The sequence below is a fragment of the Pocillopora verrucosa genome, chromosome 9 (assembly GCF_036669915.1).
Source record: "Pocillopora verrucosa isolate sample1 chromosome 9, ASM3666991v2, whole genome shotgun sequence".
NCBI lineage: Eukaryota > Metazoa > Cnidaria > Anthozoa > Scleractinia > Pocilloporidae > Pocillopora > Pocillopora verrucosa.
This window is the reverse complement of record NC_089320.1, coordinates 8175730-8197832: the sequence shown is the minus strand read 5'-3', so window position 1 is coordinate 8197832 and position 22103 is coordinate 8175730. Positions and strand designations below refer to the sequence as shown.

The following is a 22103-nucleotide window of genomic DNA, read 5'->3' as shown; positions in this document are numbered from 1 at the left end:
TAAAATTAAAGATTATAGTACACATGTTTCACCAAGTACTCCTGATTGCTAATTTCCAATAAAAAATAGAAATAGACTCTATTCATCATCTGAACAAGTAACTGATGACAATGGATGACTAGGGTGTAACAACCGCTGGTCTTCTCAGTATAAACAATGCTTTAATAGAACAAACTTCTCCGACTCGAGCTGACAACGTGGTAATGCAAAGTGTTGCTAATGCGCATGTGCGAACTGAACTATGTTGCAAATCTCGGAATACTGGACTGGATATTACATTTCTCCTTTTCTTCCGAGATAGTCTCTTCCTTAAGTGAAAAACAACGCAACTTAAAACATGTGTCCTAACTTAGACTAGGCATGCTATTTTAAAGCACAGTCCTTTCTGTTCCATGTTAGGTACAGTTAAAGTACAGTCTTTAGGTGACAAAGTCTTTCAAATACTCTGGACGTTTTCGATCACACCTTGGTCTGGTCGCAGCTGTTGGCATAGATTGTTTGCTCTGGTCCGCTTTGTCACTGGTGTTGGTTTTAGCTGCTTCCTTTGCGCTGCTTTCCTTAGTCTCCTCCTGGACTGAGTGAGGGTTGGCATTCAGTAGAATCTTCTCTCTCCAATCCTCTTGGTTCTTTTGTTCTTCCTGGTCTTCATTTTCTTCGCTGGTATTTTCCTGGATCAGTGAGTTAGCAATCTTGAACTGGCTTCCGTCACGGTACACTTCGCATCCATCTGTGATCCTTTTTGCTGCAATGCTTGATCTGTCTATCCGAGTTACTCTGTAGAATGCTGGTTCAAATGCGGTAGACCATTTGTTTCTCTTTTTCTGTTTCAACAGGACATGATCTCCGACTAAGAAATTGTGCTCTTTGGTGTTCCTGTTCTCGGCATTCTGTTGGATCTTATCTTTGTATTTTTCATCCTGCTTATCGATGGCTGTGTCACGGGGATTCTCATTGCACTCCCTCGCTTGGTGATCTAGTTTGGTTCTGATCTTTCTCTTCATTAGGGCTTCATATGGTGGCACGCCAGTAGCAGGATGCGGTGTTGAGCGATAGCCTGTTAGCATCTCTTGAACAGCTACACTGCTTTTTCCCCCATTGAGACAAGCGATCTGCTCAGTCTTATTCAGTAGTTTCATGAAGCTTTCCGCCTCTCGGTTAGCACGTGCGTGTTCTGGGGTAACTCGGTGATGGTGGAATCCCTCTGTTTTGGCAAACTCGGCAAATTCTCTGGAGTTAAATGGTGGTCCATTATCGCTTTGTAGCTGTCTGTCTGTCCATGAGTGGCAAACATGGTTTTGAGCTTTTCCATTGTCAGCTGGAATGCTGTCGCGTGAGTCTTCATGACTTCAGGGTATCTTGTTCTCTTGTCAATGGCCACTAGGTTATAATGACCGTCAGGATAGGGTCCGCTGAAGTCTACAGATATGACATCCCAGGGTTTCTTTGATATGTCTGTGACTTTGATGGGTTCCTGTCTGTGCTGCTTCGTGGTTACCTGACATTCGTAACATTGACCGATGATCTGCTCTACCATATTGTTCATGGTTGGAAACCAATACTTTGCTCTTAACATCTGCTTTGTTTTTGTCATTCCTAGGTGTCCCAGGTGATGTGCTGCCTTGATGACCTTTCTCTGTAGGCTTGTTGGGACAATGATCTGATTCATCCTGAAGATTAGGTCATTGACTACGTACAACTCATTCTGTACACTATAAAATGGTGCAATGTCTGGGTCCTTCTTGTGTTGTTCCCAATCTCCAGTGAGTATTCTGATGGAAAGTTTCTGAAGCTGGGTGTCTTTGAGAGTTTCTTCCTTGATGTGATCTACAACAACAGCATGTTCGGCTGTCACCGTGTACTTGATCACTTTCTCTATGGTATCCTTTCCAGTTTCTGGCAAAGGGTGTCTCGACAGGAAGTCAAGTGGATCGGCTTCATCCTTTCCAGGTTCATAGATTAGCTCAAAGTCGACATCTTGCATTCCCATTACCCATTTTTCTATTCTTGGTGGAAGTCGCATGGCTGCCTTGTTAAACAATGGAAGTAATGGTTTGTGAGCTGTGATGATCTTGAATTTTGGCGCTCCCAGAAGGTAAATGCTAATGTATGGAGAGGGCATCTTTCTCTGTCTGACTGTATCTTTTCCCGGTGTCAGTCATGCTGTGGCTAATGAAGTGGACTGGCTGTAGGCCATTGCCTGTGTCCTGGAATAATCCGGCTGATAGTCCTTCATGGTAGCTGGCTTCAACTCTCACAACAATAGCTTTGGCTGGGTTGAAGTACGCCATTGTGCTTTCACTTGTTATGCTTGCTTTGAGCTTCTCAAATGCTTCATTCTCTTCTGCTCCCCATTTGAACTTCGTATCTTTGTGGGTCAGCTGTCTCAAAGGTGCGGTTAGTGATGCGTATTTGGGGATGAACTTTGATAAATACCCAGTCATGCCAAGAAAGCTTCGCACAGCTTCTTTCGATTCTGGTGGGCTGCTTTCCTTCACGGCTCTGACCTTCTCTGGGTTTGGTTTTAATCCGTTCTTCGTGAACTTGTGCCCATAGAACTCTATCTCTTCCACTCCGAGTTGGCACTTCTCAGGGTTGAAAGTGACACCAAAATCTGTTGCTCTCTGCAGAACGGCTTCCAATGTTTTGTTGTGTTCTTCTATGTCTTTCCCTCCTATCAGGATATCATCGCGCTGGTTGAGGCACCTTGGTATGTCTCTGAAAATTCGGTAGATAGCTTCATCAAAGAGATCTTGCGATACTTTTGCTCCAAAGATTAGACGTTTTGGTCGCATGTTCCCCCATGGTGTGCTGAAGGTAGCGACTTTTCTGGATTCTGGATCGAGAAGCAGTTGGTGGTACCCCTGCTTCATGTCAAATTTGGAGAAGATGGTACAGTCGTGGAACTTGTACATAAAGTACTCAACAACTGTTCCTTGGGTTATCCTGTGTCTCTCCATGAATTGGTTGGGTATCCTGAGGTCCACGCTGGCCCTAATCATGTGTGGTTCCAGGTCTTCCTTATCTACGCTGCTGAACTTTGGCTTTGGCTGAACTACTAATGGAGAGCACCATGTTACTGGTTCACCTTCAGGCACCTCTTCAAATATCTCCTCTTCTACACACTGTTCAAGCCATTTCTTTAAGGGATCTTGCAAATAATATGCGACTGGTCTTGGTTTCTGGGCTACAGGAGCAGCTTCTGGTCTCATGCTGAATTTAGCATAGAACTCTTTTCCATTCTTGATGTCTTGTATCTTCCCAATGCCCTTGAATACATCGCTGTATCGATCAGTGATTGCTTTGATTTCAGGATTGAGTATTACAGCTTGCTTGACACTCTTGATGTCTGGCAACTCTTCCTGGATTCTCAGGTCATTGGTCTCGGTGAAAGAGCCATCTTCGCGGATCTGTAGCATACCTAGCTCTTTGAGGGTGTCTTTGCTGATGAGCGGTGGGGAATTGATTCTACCCCTGACCACAACAAATCTTGCGACTGCTCTGTAGGTCTGGTTCCTTATGGTCGCTGTGAATTCTCCTTTCACGGGAAGCTCACTTTGTAAGGTACTCAGCTTCACTCTGCTTGGATGTAGTGTTGGCTTTACGCTTGATCGATTTGCCAATGCCTTGAATTGGTGTTCGTCCATAACATTCACCTCTGCACCACTGTCCGGCTCAACTCTAACATCAACATCTTCTATCTTCACTGACAGAGTTCTGCTCTCGTTATCTGTTTTGATTTTCTTCACCTGCTTAAGATGACGTACAGCTTGGCAGAAAAATTCGTCATCAGAACTTGTTGAGTTATCAGCATCTTCTTCTGTGGTTCGCTTGACACGGTGCTTGTCCCTCGAGGTTTCTGGTGGTTTTCGACTGTGTTTGTGCCCATGGCTTTTCTTGCTGTTGGGAGGTCCTCTGAACTTGCATACTGAGCTGAAGTGGTTAAACTTCTGGCATTTCATACATTTCCTCCCATATGCTGGACAGTTTTTGCCTTCCTCGTGTGTGCCTGTTTGTCCACAGTATCCACATGGTTGCTTTTTCATCGCAATTTGCTTCAAATTCGCAGTCGTTGGCTTTCTCTCTTAAACGTGCAGCGTACGCGTTCGTTGTTTCGCCATGTGCTGGTCTCATTTTGAGGAATACATATCTTGCGTGGTATTTATTCTTCTTGGGTTTGAAGTAGTCGTTCAGCTTTTTCCTCAGTTTCTCATAGTCATTACCGCCATCCGTTGGGTTCGGTAAGCTTTTCTCCAGACAAGCGATTTCCTTCCCGCCATAAATGATGAGTGCATCTTTCTTGTCGAGGGGTTCCGTAATCTTGAAATATCTGAATTCGCGCTCGATTTCTTCGAGCCAGTCGTCCCACGCTTTACCTGTGCCGATTGGGTCATCTCCCAGGTTGAATGGTTGAGATTTGAGATTTCTCGTCGCTGTGAAAACTTGTACTGGTGCTGTTGGTGCGGTGCCGCCGGTTGCTTCTTCGGTGTCGGGCATGTTTGTCGATCAATTGATTCAAGCGTTGACGTGTTTGTCTTGTTAGCCTCTCTCGCTGGGCTTCAAAACTCTCTGGCTTGGTTTCTCTAGCTTTCTTCTTTCTTCTTTGTGCTTAATCTAGTGTGGTATCCTCGTCGCCAGTGTAACAACCACTGGTCTTCTCAGTATAAACAATGCTTTAATAGAACAAACTTCTCCGACTCGAGCTGACAACGTGGTAATGCAAAGTGTTGCTATGCGCATGTGCGAACTGAACTATGTTGCAAATCTCGGAATACTGGACTGGATATTACATAGGGCAATATAAAAAACATACCTTGACATGAAACAGGTCAATCTCTCTTTGCTCCGTCTCTTTAAACACTTTTTCTCTTGTTACCATGGCAATTCCCCCCCATTCTCTTCAGACCTGGGATTAAATTTTGAGAGAATATGTTAAAATACAGCATTGAAGTAAATGAAGTTAGCACTGTATCAAACAAAAGGCTTTTCAATACAGTAAACAGCAACACCTCTACTATAGTGGTCTAGTATTTGGTTGTAATTTACATGTATCAGATTGGCAATTTATGTTATTGGAAAGTGTGAAGTCAATTGCAAGCTAGTCACAGCATATGCTATAATGTTTTAAATATCAACTAGACAAAGAAATAAATAATTGAACAAACAAGAACTTACAACTACACACAGGCTAAAACAACAGTACTCTACATTCAATAATGGTCTTCAAATCATGAATTTACTCAGAAGGCACTTTTAGTATCCTTGCAGGAACCCCAATTGATTTTCTGATAGAAATTTACCGTCCTCACCAATTCCAGTTTGTTAGCAATGTAAGATGCAAGTGCATCCTCTTCTGTGGGTAGAGACTTTTTGCATGACTTGCACAGCTTCTTGAAATAAACAGAAAACTCCTCCAACACTCTCTGCCACCCAACAAGACAACAACAACAACAACAACAACAACAACCTTTATTTATGTGTCAAATCTAAAATAGCAGTTATACAACCACTAACTGGGGACACTAAATACTACCTAAAAATTTGAGAAATTTAAAAATAAAACAATATATATGTACAATTTAAAATCTAACCTAAGTCTTACATAAAAGGCAGTTTTCACATTTACTATCAGTCAATTTAGAAACAAGGTCTATTCTACGTATGTTACATTTAAAAGATGATATGGATGTCAGTTCTCTTACATTTCTTGGTACAATTGCCCATATTTTGGGTCCCATATATCTAAGCGAATGTTTTCCAAAAGTGACAGTATTAAATCTAGGTATACCAAAATCATTATTACGCAGTGTGTACCTAAGTTGTGGAATTTGAAAAAGGCTACATATGTAATTAGGAGATAAATTGTTCTTTACCTTATACATAAGAATGGCTATGTCCTGTAGTCTTCTGTTCTGCAGTGTACTTAGGTTAGCCATGTCTAATAATTTATCATAACTACTCCCCTTATCACAGTAAACTGCCCTAAGTGCCCTTTCTTGAATACGTTCCAATTTTCTAGTATCACTCGCCCTACAAAAATGCCAGACAAGATGGCTGTATGTTAAATACGGAAGAATGGCTGCCTTAAACAACTTCAGCTTGGTGTCTGTTGGTATCATATTCCTGAGCCTCATCAGGACTCCAACACGCTGGCTACTCCTCTTACAAATGTTAGCAATGTGTTCATCAAATTGAAGCCTATTGTCTATATATACCCCAAGAAGTTTTAAACACTTGGTAGATTTAACTTCATTGTCATCAATTATAATACTATCCATATCATTATTTTTATTCCCAAGTGTCATTGTCTGATACTTGTCATAGTTCCCTTTTAAGAAATTCGATCTATACCATCTGGAGGCTAATTCGGCACTTGCTATTAACTTATCATGCACCTCAGTAACATTACTGCCTGCAGCATGGAACTGGTGGTCGTCTGCATACATATTGATATTAGAATTAGAATTTACACTGTATGTCAGATCATTTTGGAACATGTTCCATATCAATGGTCCAAATGCGGAGCCCTGTGGACATCCCCTTGACCCCCTCTCCCACTCACTCACTGTGGATCCCAACTTCACCCTATTGTACCGATCAGTGAAGTAGGAGTCCAACAATTTTAGACTGTTCCCCCGAATACCATAAGCCTTTAATTTAGCAAGTGTGAGTGGATAGTAGAGGGAATCAAAGGCTTTACTCATGTCCGTAGAAAGAACACCTACCACTTTATGTTCATCTAAAGATATCTTCCAATTCTCTGTCATAGCCAGTAGAGCTGTTTCGCAGCTATGATTTTTCCTGTAGGCTGTCAGTTTATCACATAATTTATCATTGAAACTATAATTAAGCTGTTTACTAAGTAACTGTTCAAAAATCTTATTTATAGTAACTTGTACAGTTATGGGCCTATAGTTCTTTTTCTCATGGGGGTCCTCTTTCTTAAATACTGGTGTCCACTCTCCTTTCTTCCACACCGCAGGCCACTCACCCAATGTTATACATGAATTGTATAATGCTGTCAGAGGCCCTGATAGTTCTCTAGCACCCAGCTTAAATGCTTTGGGGGGACACCATCCCAACCAGTACTCTTTCTGGGGTTAATACTTTCCAGTGCGGTCTCCACCTCAAGTATCTCCAGATTCCGAAACTGGAAGTCTTGATGGCCTATCATATTCTCTGTGATATTCCGAACACTTGAATGAGTCACAAAAGAAGAGTCAGTAATGCCTTCTGTGTCACCAATACCATCAGCAATGGTAGAAAAATAGTGACATAGATGATTTGCAATCTTACTTTGATCATGACTTATCGCTCCTTCAATGTTTAAGCTCAACTCATTAGTGGTACCCTTATTCCTCTTTTCACTCAAGAAGGGCATAAATGTTTTATAGAACTCACCAGGCTTACATTTCAATTTAGTAGTTTGATCTTTCCAATACTCCCTTATCGCCTTTCTCCTGAGTCTAGTGGCCTCGTTTCTTGCTTTACGTTTAGCCTCCCAATTCTCTCTGTTTTGCACCTTCAGATATTTCTTTGCTGCTCTTCTCTTAGCCCTAATGGCTTTTTTCCATTCGTTTGTCATATAAGGGACATCTTGAGTCCTCACTCTCATTTTCTTTTCCGGAAGATGCTCATCAACAATACTAGATAACAATGTTTCCAAAAAACTGGTCTTATCATCAGCAGTATCAAAAATTTCACCTACATGCCAGGGAGCCTGCATCAGTTCGTCCTTATACTTTTCTGCGTCAAGATGTTTAAATGATCTAAATTTAACAATCTTGCCTTTTTGAGGTTTTACCTTCTCATTCAAGAACCCATATACAAGTGCATGATCACTGATCTCTGGGTTATATACTCCACAGTCACCAAACAATTGTGGTTGGTTGGTGAGAATAACATCTATCAGACTGTGTGTAGTAATTGATCCTTGCATTTGTATCCTTGTAGGTGTGGTTATCATACAGTCAAATCCCTGTTCCACTTCAAGGTCAAGCAGTAGTTTACCCTCAGTGCTATCTGGCTTAAGCCTATTCAAATTCAAGTCACCAGTCATTATAACAGTTGAGTACTGCAATCCAGCCCAGTTGGAAATATGGCTCAGTTCTTCTTCTAGCAATAGTTGATAACTTCCAGTGACTTTCTTTGGTGGCCTATAGATAGCCACGACTATTGCATTTCTTGATTTAAGGCCAATCTCTAGTGCCAGAGGCTCGATTGTTTTGTATTTCCTTTCAATGGATATCCTCTTAGATTGTATCTTGGAAGAAACAAACATGAGAACTCCACCACCTCCTTTCTTCCTATCATTCCGGTGTAAATAATAACCCGGTATGAGAAACTGACAATCTGGGTACGATCCATCAATTTTTGTCTCACTTACAGCCATAATTTGCACAGTTGATTTGAGAATAATATCCTTCAATTCCTCAAATTTATTCTGGATACTGTTTATATTTAAATGACACACCAATAAATCCTTGCCATTCTTTTGTCTGGCAGTTTGAAGTGGGTCAATCATCAGTGTAGCGTCCTCCTGTTCCAAGTCAGTCTCCACTACCTCCTCCGAAATTGCCAACGATTCAGTAATATAATTGCTCACATCATAGAATGGTAGCTGTTCCATTAAATGTCTAGAAATACACATTGGGCAGATCCAAACTTGGTTTGCAAACTGCTGCATGCGTTTGTACTCGAAAGGCTTCACACCACCACATTTAATGTGGTACTCACTTGAACATGAAGCACAGCATAATACACGATGATTACGAGCGATAGATCTTAAGCATGTGCTGCATTTATCAGGCCCTGGATTTGGTGAAATATCGCCACTGACTGCTAACCTTTCCAGCTGAAAAGTCGACTCTGAGTTCGAATATCGCTTGATCCTTGCTGCAAAGTAAGCGGTTGATGGTTTGTAAAATCCAATATGGCGGATAGCCATGTGGCGACGAATGTCGAAGAATATCACCAAATTCACGTTAAATGAAGCGAGAGTCGGCCGAGTTTCGAAGCCATTAGATTCACTGATGACTCTGCCAGCGAAATATACATCTGGCCAGAGTAAATGTGTGCAAAATACGCCAAGAAAGTACAGACTTACTGGGACTATCAAAGACACAGCCGCCATTACGTGTTATTGTGTTGATCCATCTCAGAGTGACGCTAACAGCAAAGAATGTTATGCGGGGGCAGTGTAACCATCGTAACTGGTGATAAGACGAGATTCCATGTCAGCTTTAACATCTGTTAAACAGCAAGAAACAAAAATGTGAACTGAGAAAAAATTGTCATGAGAGGTCCCTTTGCAATTGTTCAGTGAAATATCTGTGGCAAGAAATTTGTTTTCCTGTGTGTAAGTTCATTTTTAAACTGCTGTGGCCATTTTTCAACTGGCTACATTATTAAGATATTTTTTGGAACAAGTTGTGTTTTTATTAACCTTTTTTTCATTTCAATGTAACAAACAAACGGAAGTTTAGTTATAAGACCAAGGATTACCGTCATTTGTAAGTGTTAAAAATAAGACAGTCTTAATACTTTAGCTCCACTTACAAACCTGAGCCTTTCAAGTCTACTTCCTCAGTGTGAGTGCTAAAATCTTGAATAAAGGTTCCCTTGCTTAGAGCTTCCACAAAGTACTAAAAGTTTTGAAAAGCATAGTAAGATACATGACAGTGCACTACCACAAACTGACAAGATCTTACTCTGTCACAACTTTAGTATCTTTAATCAAAGAAAATGTCTCAGTGTCTACTACAAGAAAACACTGGGTTACATTGCCCCCATAAGTGTGCCACCTAAAGTACAGGTTATCTCCTCAGTGTGAGTACCAAAATCTCAAAATAAAGTAAATAAACGTGCTGTTACGAGTGTTGATGTAGAGCAGGGTTGTTCCTAGACAAAACTCAGTATCGTCAGTAAGAGCAACAAACTGATTTATTTCCACATAGTCGACTTCTCGACTTTACAGCAATAAGCATCTTCACACTTCTCTGAGTTTTTTTGACGAAACCAATGTTCTTATACACATAAAGTCCAAGGATGTAGAAACTTCTCTAAAGAAATAAATTAAGATTAACATGGTTTCTAAATCTGAGTAATTACATAAGAAATAGAACGTTCCAGAATGTTCTTATACAAGAAGGTCATGGCTATATGACCTCGGGTTCTAGACTGTTCTATCAAACATTCTAGGACTTAACTTAGACAAAGTCTGTCTGAATATTTAAATTGGGCTTAAGTTTCTTAATGAAGAGCATTTCAAATACTAAGCAATCAAATTTGCTCTGGCACTTTCTTAAAACCGTGAATTGGCTTTCTCTCAAAAGGTTGTTGTTACCATGAGCTTCTAAGAAATGTCTACCGATTGCCGAATTTTTGTGCTCAGCAATGCGTTGATGAAGGTGTTGGGCTGTATACCCGACATAATCTGCATTGCACAGATCACATGAAAAATTGTAAACAACACACTGCTTATTAACAATTGACGGCTTGATTTCTTTGGGTCTGAGGTCTTGCCCCAATTTCTTGCTCACGAAAACTGGTTGCAAAGTAGGGCCAATCTTATGGCTAAGATCGCGTAACCGCTTACGAACCGCATTAGTGGCCACTTGATCTTTAAAAGGAAGACTAATTCTTACTGTGCTACTATCATCATTGTTTCTTTCTGCTTTGTTCGCTGAGGAATTTAGAAAAAGAAACTTTTTGATAGCAGAATCAATAACACTCATTGGATAGTCATGGTGACTAAATATAGAGCGCAACTTGGCACATTCTGCATTGAAAGCCTCTGTTGTAGACAACAAGGAGAATGGAACTAAACTTTAATCTTGAAATGATTTTAAGAAATGTTTTATCGCAAAGATTTTTTCAACTGGGTCATCTTTGCTGTCACCACCACACTTTCCCATTCTTTCGTGCTGTTGAGAATTTCCACTTATTGGGTTTTGCTTAGTGGCAAGTGGTGTGATTTTGGCCTATTGGAAGGAGTATTCCGAGTTGTGAGGTGTTGTCCCATTTTTGTTCAGCAGATATCAACCAAAATTGTTTAAATTAATGATAAAAGCATTAAACTTTGCCACAACACTTATGACCCTAAGACTAACATTTTCTGATATAGGGACAATCCAAATTAACTTCTGGTGAGGAGAACCATGCATGTCAGAAATTTGTTAACATGGAAATGAGGTTAAGAATTAAAAAATCCTCCTTAGCAACATTGCTTGGGGAAATTTGCAACAAAAGCCTTCAAACATAACAACCAAGTCATTTTCTGTCTATTTGTATTCATCTTATGCTATTAAGCTATCCTTTATAATACAGTATATGGTTTGAACCCAAGGGTAATATGTAATATTGTAGTTTGATCGTCCAGGTGAGTGTAGTACTGAGAAGGACTGTTCTTGGTAAGGTGACTGACATTTCGACAACCTGAGCAGAAGTCATCATCAGAGTCAAGTGAAAGGTTGTTGTCAGTCGAATGTACCTAGTCCGGTCAGTTTTGCCATGATGCTATTAGCTGTAAGACTCAAGTGGCATATGTCAGTCATGATTGGTCGGTCATGATTGGTTGGTTTGTATCCAGTTTCACTGATGTAGGAGGTGTGGCAGTCGGAGCAATTGATCTTATATACTGCTCCTTGTCTGTTCCTCGGTTCGTCTTTGTCTTTGACGATAGTCAGTAACTGATGTAGTGTGGTAATGGTTTGTGAGCGATGCGGATATTGAATGGTTGTAGGATGTGTGAGATGTTCTCAGATATGCCTTTTATGTATGGTATAGTTGCTGTGGTCACAGGAGTTGCATTGTCGTTAGCTTCGGTAGTAGTAGTAGGTCTGTGAGTGTTACATTGGATGAAGTCTTCGTTGTAGTTGTTCTCATGAGCTCATTTTACTCTTCAGATTTTCACAGCTCTAACTATGGTAAAGATTTGGTTGTACACATGTATTGTGTCTGGAATACTTTCAAACCAGGCAATTTCATTACCAAGAGGTCCAAAGTTAACTAATTATAACAATCTTAAAGAGTGCATCCTTATTTCCTCAATGAGTGTGTTAAAGAAGTTGGAGGATGCCCCAGGCTAGTAGAGACTGACTGTGGAACTAAAAATGGTGTTATTGCCAGTTTGGAATCAGTCTTCCTTGGGCAAGACCAGGACCAGTTTTCTGGACTTGGAAGCCTTGGATGTGGGACCTCAACATCAAACCAACAGATTGAAGCTTGGTGGTCTATCTTTCAAAGATTTAGAAGTGAATGGTGGATTAGTCTGTCTAAAGACTTGGCGGGTTATGTAGCATTTCAGAGTGGTAACCAGAAACATATGTTTCGCTTACAATGTTGTTTCATGGACCTGATTCAAAAGGACCTCGATGAAGTAGCATAGCTGAGGAACAGTCATACCATCACACCCAACAGGATGGCAGAATGTCCTTAAGGGGTACCAGATGAGATGTACTTTTTGCCTCAGAATTCAGTCGGATAGTTCTTAGTACTTCCTTCCAGTAGCATGAAAGATTCCTTGAGATGAAGTGGACAGAACTTGGCAGCAAATTTCTGACGACAGCATGTGCGCTCACTAGAGATTGCAGATAATTGTCATCAAAATACTTTGTTTCATTATTTGCCAACTCCAAAATTGACCGCGTACTCAGTGCAGTGTGGTGGTCTTCATTTCTGAATAAGATGATGGAAACCACCCTGGCCTCAATTCTCTTAGGGCATCATCCGGATACAAGGTTGCTGCTGCATTGTCAATGGAGAATTGGTTGGCTGCAGCAAATATATAGAAAATATAATGAGATAAATTTCATTTTATGCAAATATAAATTGAACTTCTCTTTTACAATTCATGTCATTCAGTGCTGAGAGGAAGTCACCATGCTCCTCAAGGAGTTTGTTTATTCATTTGATCTGAACAGGAGACAACTTGGGAAATCATATATATTCTAGTTAACACTAAACTAGAAAACAGTCTCTATTACAGATACGCAAAGATACTGAGCATGAAATCCGTCAGAAAGCCAAAGCTGTCTTTGATGGAAATTTTCCACTTCCTATTCCACGAGTTTGCAATTCTGCCGATTGAATTCAATTGCTATCGGTAAAATTTTAACCTCCTATCAGAGACAGAGTAGAAACAGTTGGTTGTTAGTGTGCTAAAGAACAAGTCAACCAGATTTCCAAGTCAGGCGTAAGAAATTGCCCTCAACACATGAGATCAATTTCTTTGCTCTGCGGGCGTGAAACTTGCGCACAATGCATGAGAGCTAGCAGGAATAAAAGTGTATATGAGAAATTGTTTTTCTAGTGTTGAAGTTGACTACAACTCTAGTCTCGGTATCACCTTGTGATCTGTGAAACCACAAGAGGCAAAGTGATCTGTAAAACCACTAGGGGCAAAGTGACAAGTACAGTATACTTTAAGTTTACTTAGAATGTATTCAAGATATAAATGAATGGCTACAGCTAGGTTATATAATACGTATAACTGACAGGCATGCAACTGCTAGTTCATATGATTAGCATTCAAACTTAAGTATGAAATTCATGTCTTTAATTCATTTGGTGCAACTGACCATGACAAATAACCTAAATTTTGTATGATGAAAGACTGTTTCTTAATTTTTTTTAATGCCAAAAACATGTTACAATGAAATCCACTGTTGGATTATTTTATAAATTACGGCAATGAATTCCATGCAAATCAGAAATGACTCTCGCAATGTTGGGATACTCAACAAACACTATTCATTGTTTTAAAATGAAAAATGTGTATGAAATGGACCTCATCATTCAATAATGTACAACAGAAAACAAATTTCATGGAAATCAGCAATGTCTCTTACAATGTCTCTAGTTGGGATCAAAGCCAATATAAAATTGCTCGTCAAAAAATGTAATAATTAATAACTATAGCAGTAAGCGAGCCTCATGCAAATCCTATTAGAAAATAGTCTATCTACTGAGTATTCAATCATAACATATTAAATCTTCATTCAATCAATTGAATCGTTCACTTTCCCGGTAGGTTGCCAACCACTTTCTCTTGTGGTTAAAGAACACGTTTTGTTTCTTAGGGCTTGCTTGACTGCAGATGCCTCTCCCCCTTGCTTTATTGGAAAATCTGAAAAAAATTAAAGAAACAAAAGAACTTAATTTACTGGACTTGTGCATGGAAACAAGGTTGTGTAACTTTGGAAAGACTCAGACCACAATAAGTAATTCAAGATCACTTAGATTAAAGGAACTTAAGAATCCTTACTCTGAGTTTTCCTCAGTTTTCTATATGGGTGATCTCAAAGAAAGTCTTGGAAACTTGCACATGTTGTTCAACATGTACATTCTGATTCCCAACAGTAATAAAATGACAAAAACACTAAATGCTATGTACTCACCCAAAATGGAGGAAACAATGTCAGCATTTAAGCCTCTTTGGCATTTGCTCCAGTCAAATTCTTGCCCTCTAGTTCAGAATTTTTATAAAAGCAGCTGAGCAGAAAACATGCTGCTGAAGTTGGGCTGTTTTTACTCTTTGCTGTGTTAATATGATCCACATATAAGTAGACACCTCTACCTTTTGATAACTCAACCACCCAAAAAGGAAACACAAATTTAACTTTAAGGTTTTCATGACAATCACGTCCTTTATACTTATCTTGTATTATGTTTTTAATGTTAAATTGAGGTAAGGCTATGGTGAACATTTGAATTTTAAAAGTGCGTGACCACTAAAGCAGTTCAAGTACTTTCAATTGATATCGGTAACCATGTAAGAAATGATTTAAAACTCTAAAAAAAATCTCTTCACATTGTATTTGATGGTCAGATATGCCTCTAAAACTCAAATTATAAAACAGCTATAAACTGAATAACATAAGCTTTTTTTTTTGCCTGAAAGCATTTACCTTGAAGTTTGCTGCCCAAATCTCGGAGACTTACCCAGGTTTAGGGAGCTCTTCATAACAACCATTCACTACAACAAATAAATGGATTACGTTATAGCTTTAGTTACATCATTATTATTGGAAGATTAAATGTAGCAATCAATCTGTGGGTCAGTCTGTTGGACTGTTACCAGGATTGGTCATAAATATCTAAGAGTAGTGGTATCCGCTCACTCAGGGCTGATTTTTTCGAATTCTCCCAACCTGACCTATGACGTAAATGATGACGTCATCAATTCTAGTGAGGAGAATTGATTTTTTTATCCTATGACGTCATCCCCATCACCATAACAGCCTGACCTATGACGTCATCAGTTCTAGTGAGGAGTATTGACTTTTTGATCCTATGACGTCATCATTATCACCACAACAACCTGACCTATGACGTCATGAATTCTAGTTAGGAGTATTGATTTTTGATCCTATGACGTCATTGCTATCACCCTGACAACCTAAAAATGGATGGGTTCGAATGAATATATATATGTCACGTTTCGATCTTTCCGATCCATGAGGTAACCTAAAAAAATGCGCATGCGTAGTTCTTGTTTTTGGTTTTTTTTTTGGTTTTTTTTGTTTTTTTTTTTGTTTTTTTTGTTTTTTTTTTTTTTTTTTTTTTTTTTTTTTTGTTTTTGTTTTTTTCTTGTTTTTTTCTTGATTTTTTTGTTTTTTTTTTACTTGAAAGGGGAATGGTAACTGGTTTCGGGGGTTGTGGTATGTGTGATACGTAATTCTTTACGCATGCGTACAAGATTAAATAATGTTTATTAAAATATTTATTACAATGTTTATGGCAATTAAAAAACTTGACGCCTAGCAAAGTAGAAAGAGACCGCTGACATAATTTGTAGCATGGCTTGCAGTAACTAAAGAGAGCAAAAAATTCATTTTAAAATAATGTATGCGACACGATAAGGATCATGGTTCTTCTAAACTCACCCTCAATAAATCTCTACGAACCAAGAGGGAGGTAAAAACTTTCCTTCTAGTTTACGAGTGTTACATGTTTGACAGGGACATCTATTAATTTCTAACTGGGGAAAAAAACCAAACACTCACCCTAAGGTGTCCATTGTATCGAGCGGGCTCTATAGACACAGCATGATATGCATTCACAGAAGAACCATGATCCCGATACATATTTCTAAAACAAATTTTGACAAAAAATTTTGACAAAAAACCTATTGGTTTTGATTGGGTTTTAGAGATAACAATGGATTGGCCTACACCCGTGAATCTCAACATACTCTCACAAGAAACAAGTACAATGGGGATAAATGCCGTAATCTGCATATCTTGTATGCTGTGGGAAAGAGAAAAAATGATACCTTATGGAACGTTCCTGTGAAAATAAAAAATCACCAATTCATGAGGAAAAGCCACCAAGGAAGCACCATATCATAGTCCCGATAATATTTACAACCTCTACATATACAATGGTTTCTGTGAAGAGAGGCGCACCCATAGAGGTCATGGAGGTGAACAACCTGATTGAACTATAGATTAAAAAACTGACCTGAATACCCAACAAGGAATGTGGCGAGGATAATATTTTATGAGATAACAATGTCTCCACAGCTCGCGAACGAGATTCAATCTTGCACAAGTTTGGGACTTAAAAAACAAAAACAAAAAGAACATACCTTAGGCAAGAAAGATACAAGATCCAGCTAGGAAAAATATCAAGGATTTTATGTCATGTACACGCCTCGCAGGAACACGTCTTAGGGGGTGCAAAAAAAAAAAGGCGAGTCTTAGAAGGTACTAATTAATGTTAAATAAAAAAATGACAAAACAAAAAACTTACCAAATGCCTGTGTACTTTTTTGCACTGCTTGCATTTTTTGTCAATCATGTGATTGGTCCACTTGCGGATTATACTGTTTCGTTCTTTGGGCGGTAACGCATCAGTGAAATAGGTCAACTGAAAAAAAACAAACAAACAAACCAATGATTTACTTGGGAAAAAAAATACTTTTCGATAAAAAAGCATACTCACTTCGTCCCATGTTTGAAACATATCAATCTTGTTTTGTATGACTTGGAGCAAGATGATCAATTTGATTTCCAATGGACATCTTTCAAGGTTCATCCGTAGTCGGATCTGCTCTTTGGAAAGGACTGGAAACGGTAAGCTGGTGACCATCCTTACGCGACCAAGGGAAAGACTAAAATGAGATCCAATAGACGTGCGACAGTCCTTTTTTATAGTAGTGACACGAAGAGACGACGCTTGATACAACGCCATCTAAAAATAGGAAGGGTATTGTTCTCTCCGCATCCTACCATGTATGGGAAATGACCCTTGATACGACGCCATCTAAAAAATAGGACGGGTATCGTTCTCTCCGCGTCCTACCATATATGGGAAACGACCTTTGAGACGACGCCATGTAAAATTAGGAAGGGTATTGTTCTCTCCGCGTCCTATCATATATGGGAAACGACCCTTGATACGACGCCGTGTTAAAAATAGGAAAGGTATTGTTCTCTCCGGTGACGCGGGTACCCCCTAAGAGAATCACGTGTCATAGATTATAAAAAACAAACGGCGCGCACCCCTCGCCAAAATTTGTTTACACCCATCATGGAGAACGAGAACACGTACTATCTTTTGGGTTACGATCAGGACGTGGTAGAAGAAACCCTTATATTATTGGCAGAAGGCGAAAAGCACCCGGAGCGTCCCATTACCACGAACGTCATGGAACTGGTACACCTCTTGCAGGAAAATAAGAAAGGAGCGAGACACGCAAGACTCTTGAACGAAGAACGGAAATGTAAAAAGGTCCGTGAAAATAGGAGACATAGTTGCAAGAAAAAGAGACACTTGAAAAAACTATTGAAAATGAAAGAGGTATGCTTTTTTATCTTTACAGATGGTTGTGCTTTATGTGTTATTTGTGGACTCCCTGAACAATCATTTCCGTGTGGTACTTCATTCCATCGTGAAAACGACCATGGAAGTCATGAAAACGAGATTGCAAGCTTTGGTGCAACGGTGATTATCATTTATTTAATTTTACACAAAAATCATAATGCCATTTTTAATGTAACATTTTTTTATTTTTAAAAAACAGGTTATTGAAGGACATCGATGAGAAGGAGGAGTACATTATCAAGATACGATTAGAAGAATGGACGTGTAAAATCAAAGTGTAATAAAAGTTACATGATGCAACACGGTTCTGGTCTTACTGTTGCGTGTGTAGCGTGTGCCCAATCGTTTCTATTTATCTTACCCCCTCTCTCACGATAGGTTTAATATTTCTTTTCGTACTTGTCTTGTATGCGCTTGATTCGGTCCTCGGTGGGTCCTCGGGATGCGTTCAAATATTCCATCTATCATGTTCGCTCTTGGTATTGAAATACTCTTAATCACGTATTCTTACTACACGATGCAAACGTTTGCATTCCATCGTGGCTCTAAGAATCTGGAACGTCGCGTTTTATGTGTCTGTTTTTAGCTACTAGACTGTACCACGTGGGAGAATATTTCACATGGGTCCAAGCCTCCATGTCGCCAACTAATAACGGGACAGTTTTTTGGTATCGTTCTCTCCAGTTTGTGTAAGTAATCATGACGTCCCTTAGAGTGTGTCCCTTGGCTTGTAATTCCTTTCCCAAATCCACGTACTCGAACCAATGAGTGAAAAGATGAAGTTGTTTGTGGGCTCCTTTTGGGCAGGCATAGTGTTTTAGTTGCTCCGATACGGGGTCTTGGATGTCTTCATCGCAAAACATTAGGTAGTTGCTAGTGCTTTGAGGATCCCCATAATAACGCGGGGGAATATCTTTTTTTCGCTTGTACACCTGTTGTAATACGTTTAGAAATAACCAAATGTCCTCGTATTCTCTGACCTTGGAAACAACCCTGTGCCTTAGTTCTTCAGAAAATCCGCGTCCAGATTCGAAACCCAAGATGTGAAAGAAGAGAATGGACGGTCAAAGGGTCTTTTCACGCTCGTCTACGTGTAACTTGTAGTATGGATGAGGACATATGGAACTTTGATAGTGAAGTTCAGCGGGACCCCTTTCATCTCTATTGCACATGATGTTCAGCCTTTCTAAAGTGAACTGTGAGTATCGTTGCACCTTGTGAGAACTGAACCAATTGATTCATATCTGTCTCACTTATCTCCGTTTCTATCTCCTCGATATGGGGATTGCGTAATTTTACGTATTGAATGATGGGAGCGTCGTACGAATACGTTCCTGTCAGGAGCGGTCGATACGGGACTTGTCTCAATAAGACGGTGGTCTGATCGCCTACCATGACGGGATTGCATAGAGAAGAATACATGTACAAACTCCTGGGTTTGTTATCTTTCTTGTAGGTACACATCTTGGTGTTTAGGAATGTCCAGGTCACTTCGTGGAGATAAAATACGACGGCTTTGAAATTGAGGGAATAAGACAAGTCGTAGAGGGTGAGGGAATGTTTACGAACACCACTTTGTCGTTTGGAAAGGGATTCGTGCCAACCCTGACGGTTTTTCTCTAGAGTCAAGTTATTTCCGTTTTGAATGGTGGGTGTCCCACCCGACGCAGGGGGTCCATCTTGTATCCATTGGAACAATCGACACAAATCCTCGCGTAGCATGACTTGGACGAAGGCAGCCACCGTATCCAAACTCAGGGTGGAAGTTTTAATGTTCTTGGCGGTGAGGGTACACGTTTCGCTCTCTTCATCCAAGCTGACATCGAACTGTAAGTGTTTATTGGTGAGATTGATGTAGAACGTGTTATCCAAAGCAATGACAAAATAGTCACGTTCCACGTCAAAGAGAGCTTCAAGCAAATCGTGTACGGTCACCAACCTTTTGTCTCGTACATCTTTGTAACGAACTATGGTGATTTTTGTGTCGTAGGATCGGCTCAGGGTATTGTATACTTTGCGCACAGTTCGTAAAAGTACGTTGTCAGCTTTCAAGGTTTGTAGATAGTCTTGTAATAATGATTCGCACGGTAGACTGATGCTGGCCAATCCTACCTCCCAATGGCCCTCTAGATCGATACGGTGCGAGAGGCGATTTTTCCAGGAATGATTCGTATTCTGTGGATAGTATTTGATGCTACCATCGTTGCTAGGTAATGTAACGTAGAAGTGATTTATCATCTTTGGACACTTAGCGCACACGTCTGAAATGAATGGTGAGTATGGACGGACCTTCGTTGAACTGAGCTAATTTATTCTCGTCTGTTTCTGTTATAGCTGTTTCGATGAAGGAGATGTGGTTGTTCCGGAGACGCTTGTATTGAATGGAATGCGGTTCGTAACACGAATGACCTTTCAACGTAGGACAGTACTCCACTTGTCTCAATAAATCGGTCGTTTCATTTCCCATGATGGTTGGAGCACAAAGCGATGAGTAGACGTAGAGTGCACGGTGTGACGGACCTCTCTTGTACGTGCAGGTTACGGTACGTGTGAACGTCCACGCAATAGAATCGAGATAGAATACAATTCCTTTGAATCCATTTATGGTGGTGTGTTTAAGACCGTGAGATCTATTCTGATTTGATCTGACTGTCTTAGACTCTATCCATCCCTTACTGTCATGAAGAAAATGCTTTGTTAGATTAGGTCCAGTGGTCAATGCCTGACCATTGTTTATCACGACGTCTCTGACCCATCCGAACTTATAACAGAAGTCGTCACGTAACATGACGTAAACATTTTGTATCATTTTCTGGGGAGTTATGCTATCGTCTCCAATGTTTGTGGTGGTGATGAGACACTCTTCCTGTTCCTTGTTGAAGGATACATCAAATTGCTTATGGTAATTTGTGGGGTTTGGCTGAAAACCGCTGTCTAAACTATCGATGAGTAAGCAACGTTCGGTTTCGAATAGTGCTTGCAGTAAATTGTGTACAGTTTCCATCCTTTTTTCTTTGATATCTTTGTAATACACTGTGGTTACGACTGTGACATTCCCACCGGTAGTATTGAAAATACACCGCGATGTTCTCAAAAGACCGTGGTTATCCTCAAGGGTGGAGAGATATTCACTCAATAGAGATTCTGTAGGTAATGCAATATTCGTTAACCCCATTTCCCACTCACCATCCATGTCTAAAGGTACCGGTAACACGTTCGTCCATGAATTGTTCTTGTTTTCGGGAAAAGCCTTAATGCTGCTGTCGTTGCTGGGAAGAGTGACGTAAAATCCGGATTCGGGGTAGGAGGTATTCATTGCGTTGCTAAGTAAAGTCAAGAATGAGACATGGATACGTTACAAACCTAATTTTATTTTACCCTGCATGATCTTTTTCACAATCTTTTCAGTCATTGTCTTTTTTCCAGGAAATCGATCGATACCCACCACCATTTTACGATCGGCTATCAATTTGTCTTTGTGACTCGTGGCGCGAGAATAATCGATATCGTGCTGTTTGGCGAGTCGATCTAAACGGTTTATACCAGGATCCCCGCCGGTCTTTTTTTTAACCGGTCTTTTTTTCTTGCTCTTCCCTTTCCCCTTTTTCCCCTTCCCTTGGCTCGTGCTTGATGCGTATTGATCTTCGTCATCTTCGTCATCTTGAAATGTTTGATAGGGATCGTATCCTCTCTTTTCCCAAGGTTCCCACGAACCGAACTCTTTCAATCGTTCGACTTCGGTTTGTTTACGTTTTTTCTTAGGCTTTGGCTCCTCCTTCTTTACCGTCAAAGGTGTTTGGGTGATTTGGGGGACAATGGATTGTGTGTTGGCATTTATGGATTTTACCTATTCTTTCAACAGTCTTTCTTGTAACCCATCCATCTTGTCGTCATCGACGGGGGGTTGAGGGACTCCAGGGGCAGTCATGGCTACCGAAGGTCCTTGTCGTAGTTTATCGTTTAACATGTTTTTTTCCTTCAACATCTCTTTCACCACAGGTTCTTTCAAGGTGGCAGGGGTATTGGGATCATCTATCAAAATCTGAGCTTCGGCTGCCACTCGCGCTGCCTTGTCCAGTAAGGTACTTTCTGAAATCTTTCCTTTGTAATAGTCTACCAAGGTACGAAATTCGTCGGGTTTTATCATCATGTACGTTTCCATAAGTGTTGAAGAGGAACGGCGATATGTTTCTTCCACAGACGACGAAACCACTGTTTGAAACGTGGGTTACATGTCACCCCATTTATGTCTATGTCGTAGTTCCCTACTCGAAGAT

General features: G+C 40.1%; 1 protein-coding gene across 1 annotated transcript; it reads right to left on the bottom strand.

Annotated features, from left to right (window-relative positions):
• Positions 1 to 310: 310 nt before the first annotated feature.
• On the bottom strand, positions 311 to 1136 carry LOC131784726 (uncharacterized). Its single transcript, XM_059101550.2, has one exon. The coding sequence runs from the start codon at positions 1134 to 1136 to the stop codon at positions 420 to 422; it is 717 nt and encodes a 238-aa protein (XP_058957533.1). The 3' UTR covers positions 311 to 419.
• Positions 1137 to 22103: the final 20967 nt, after the last annotated feature.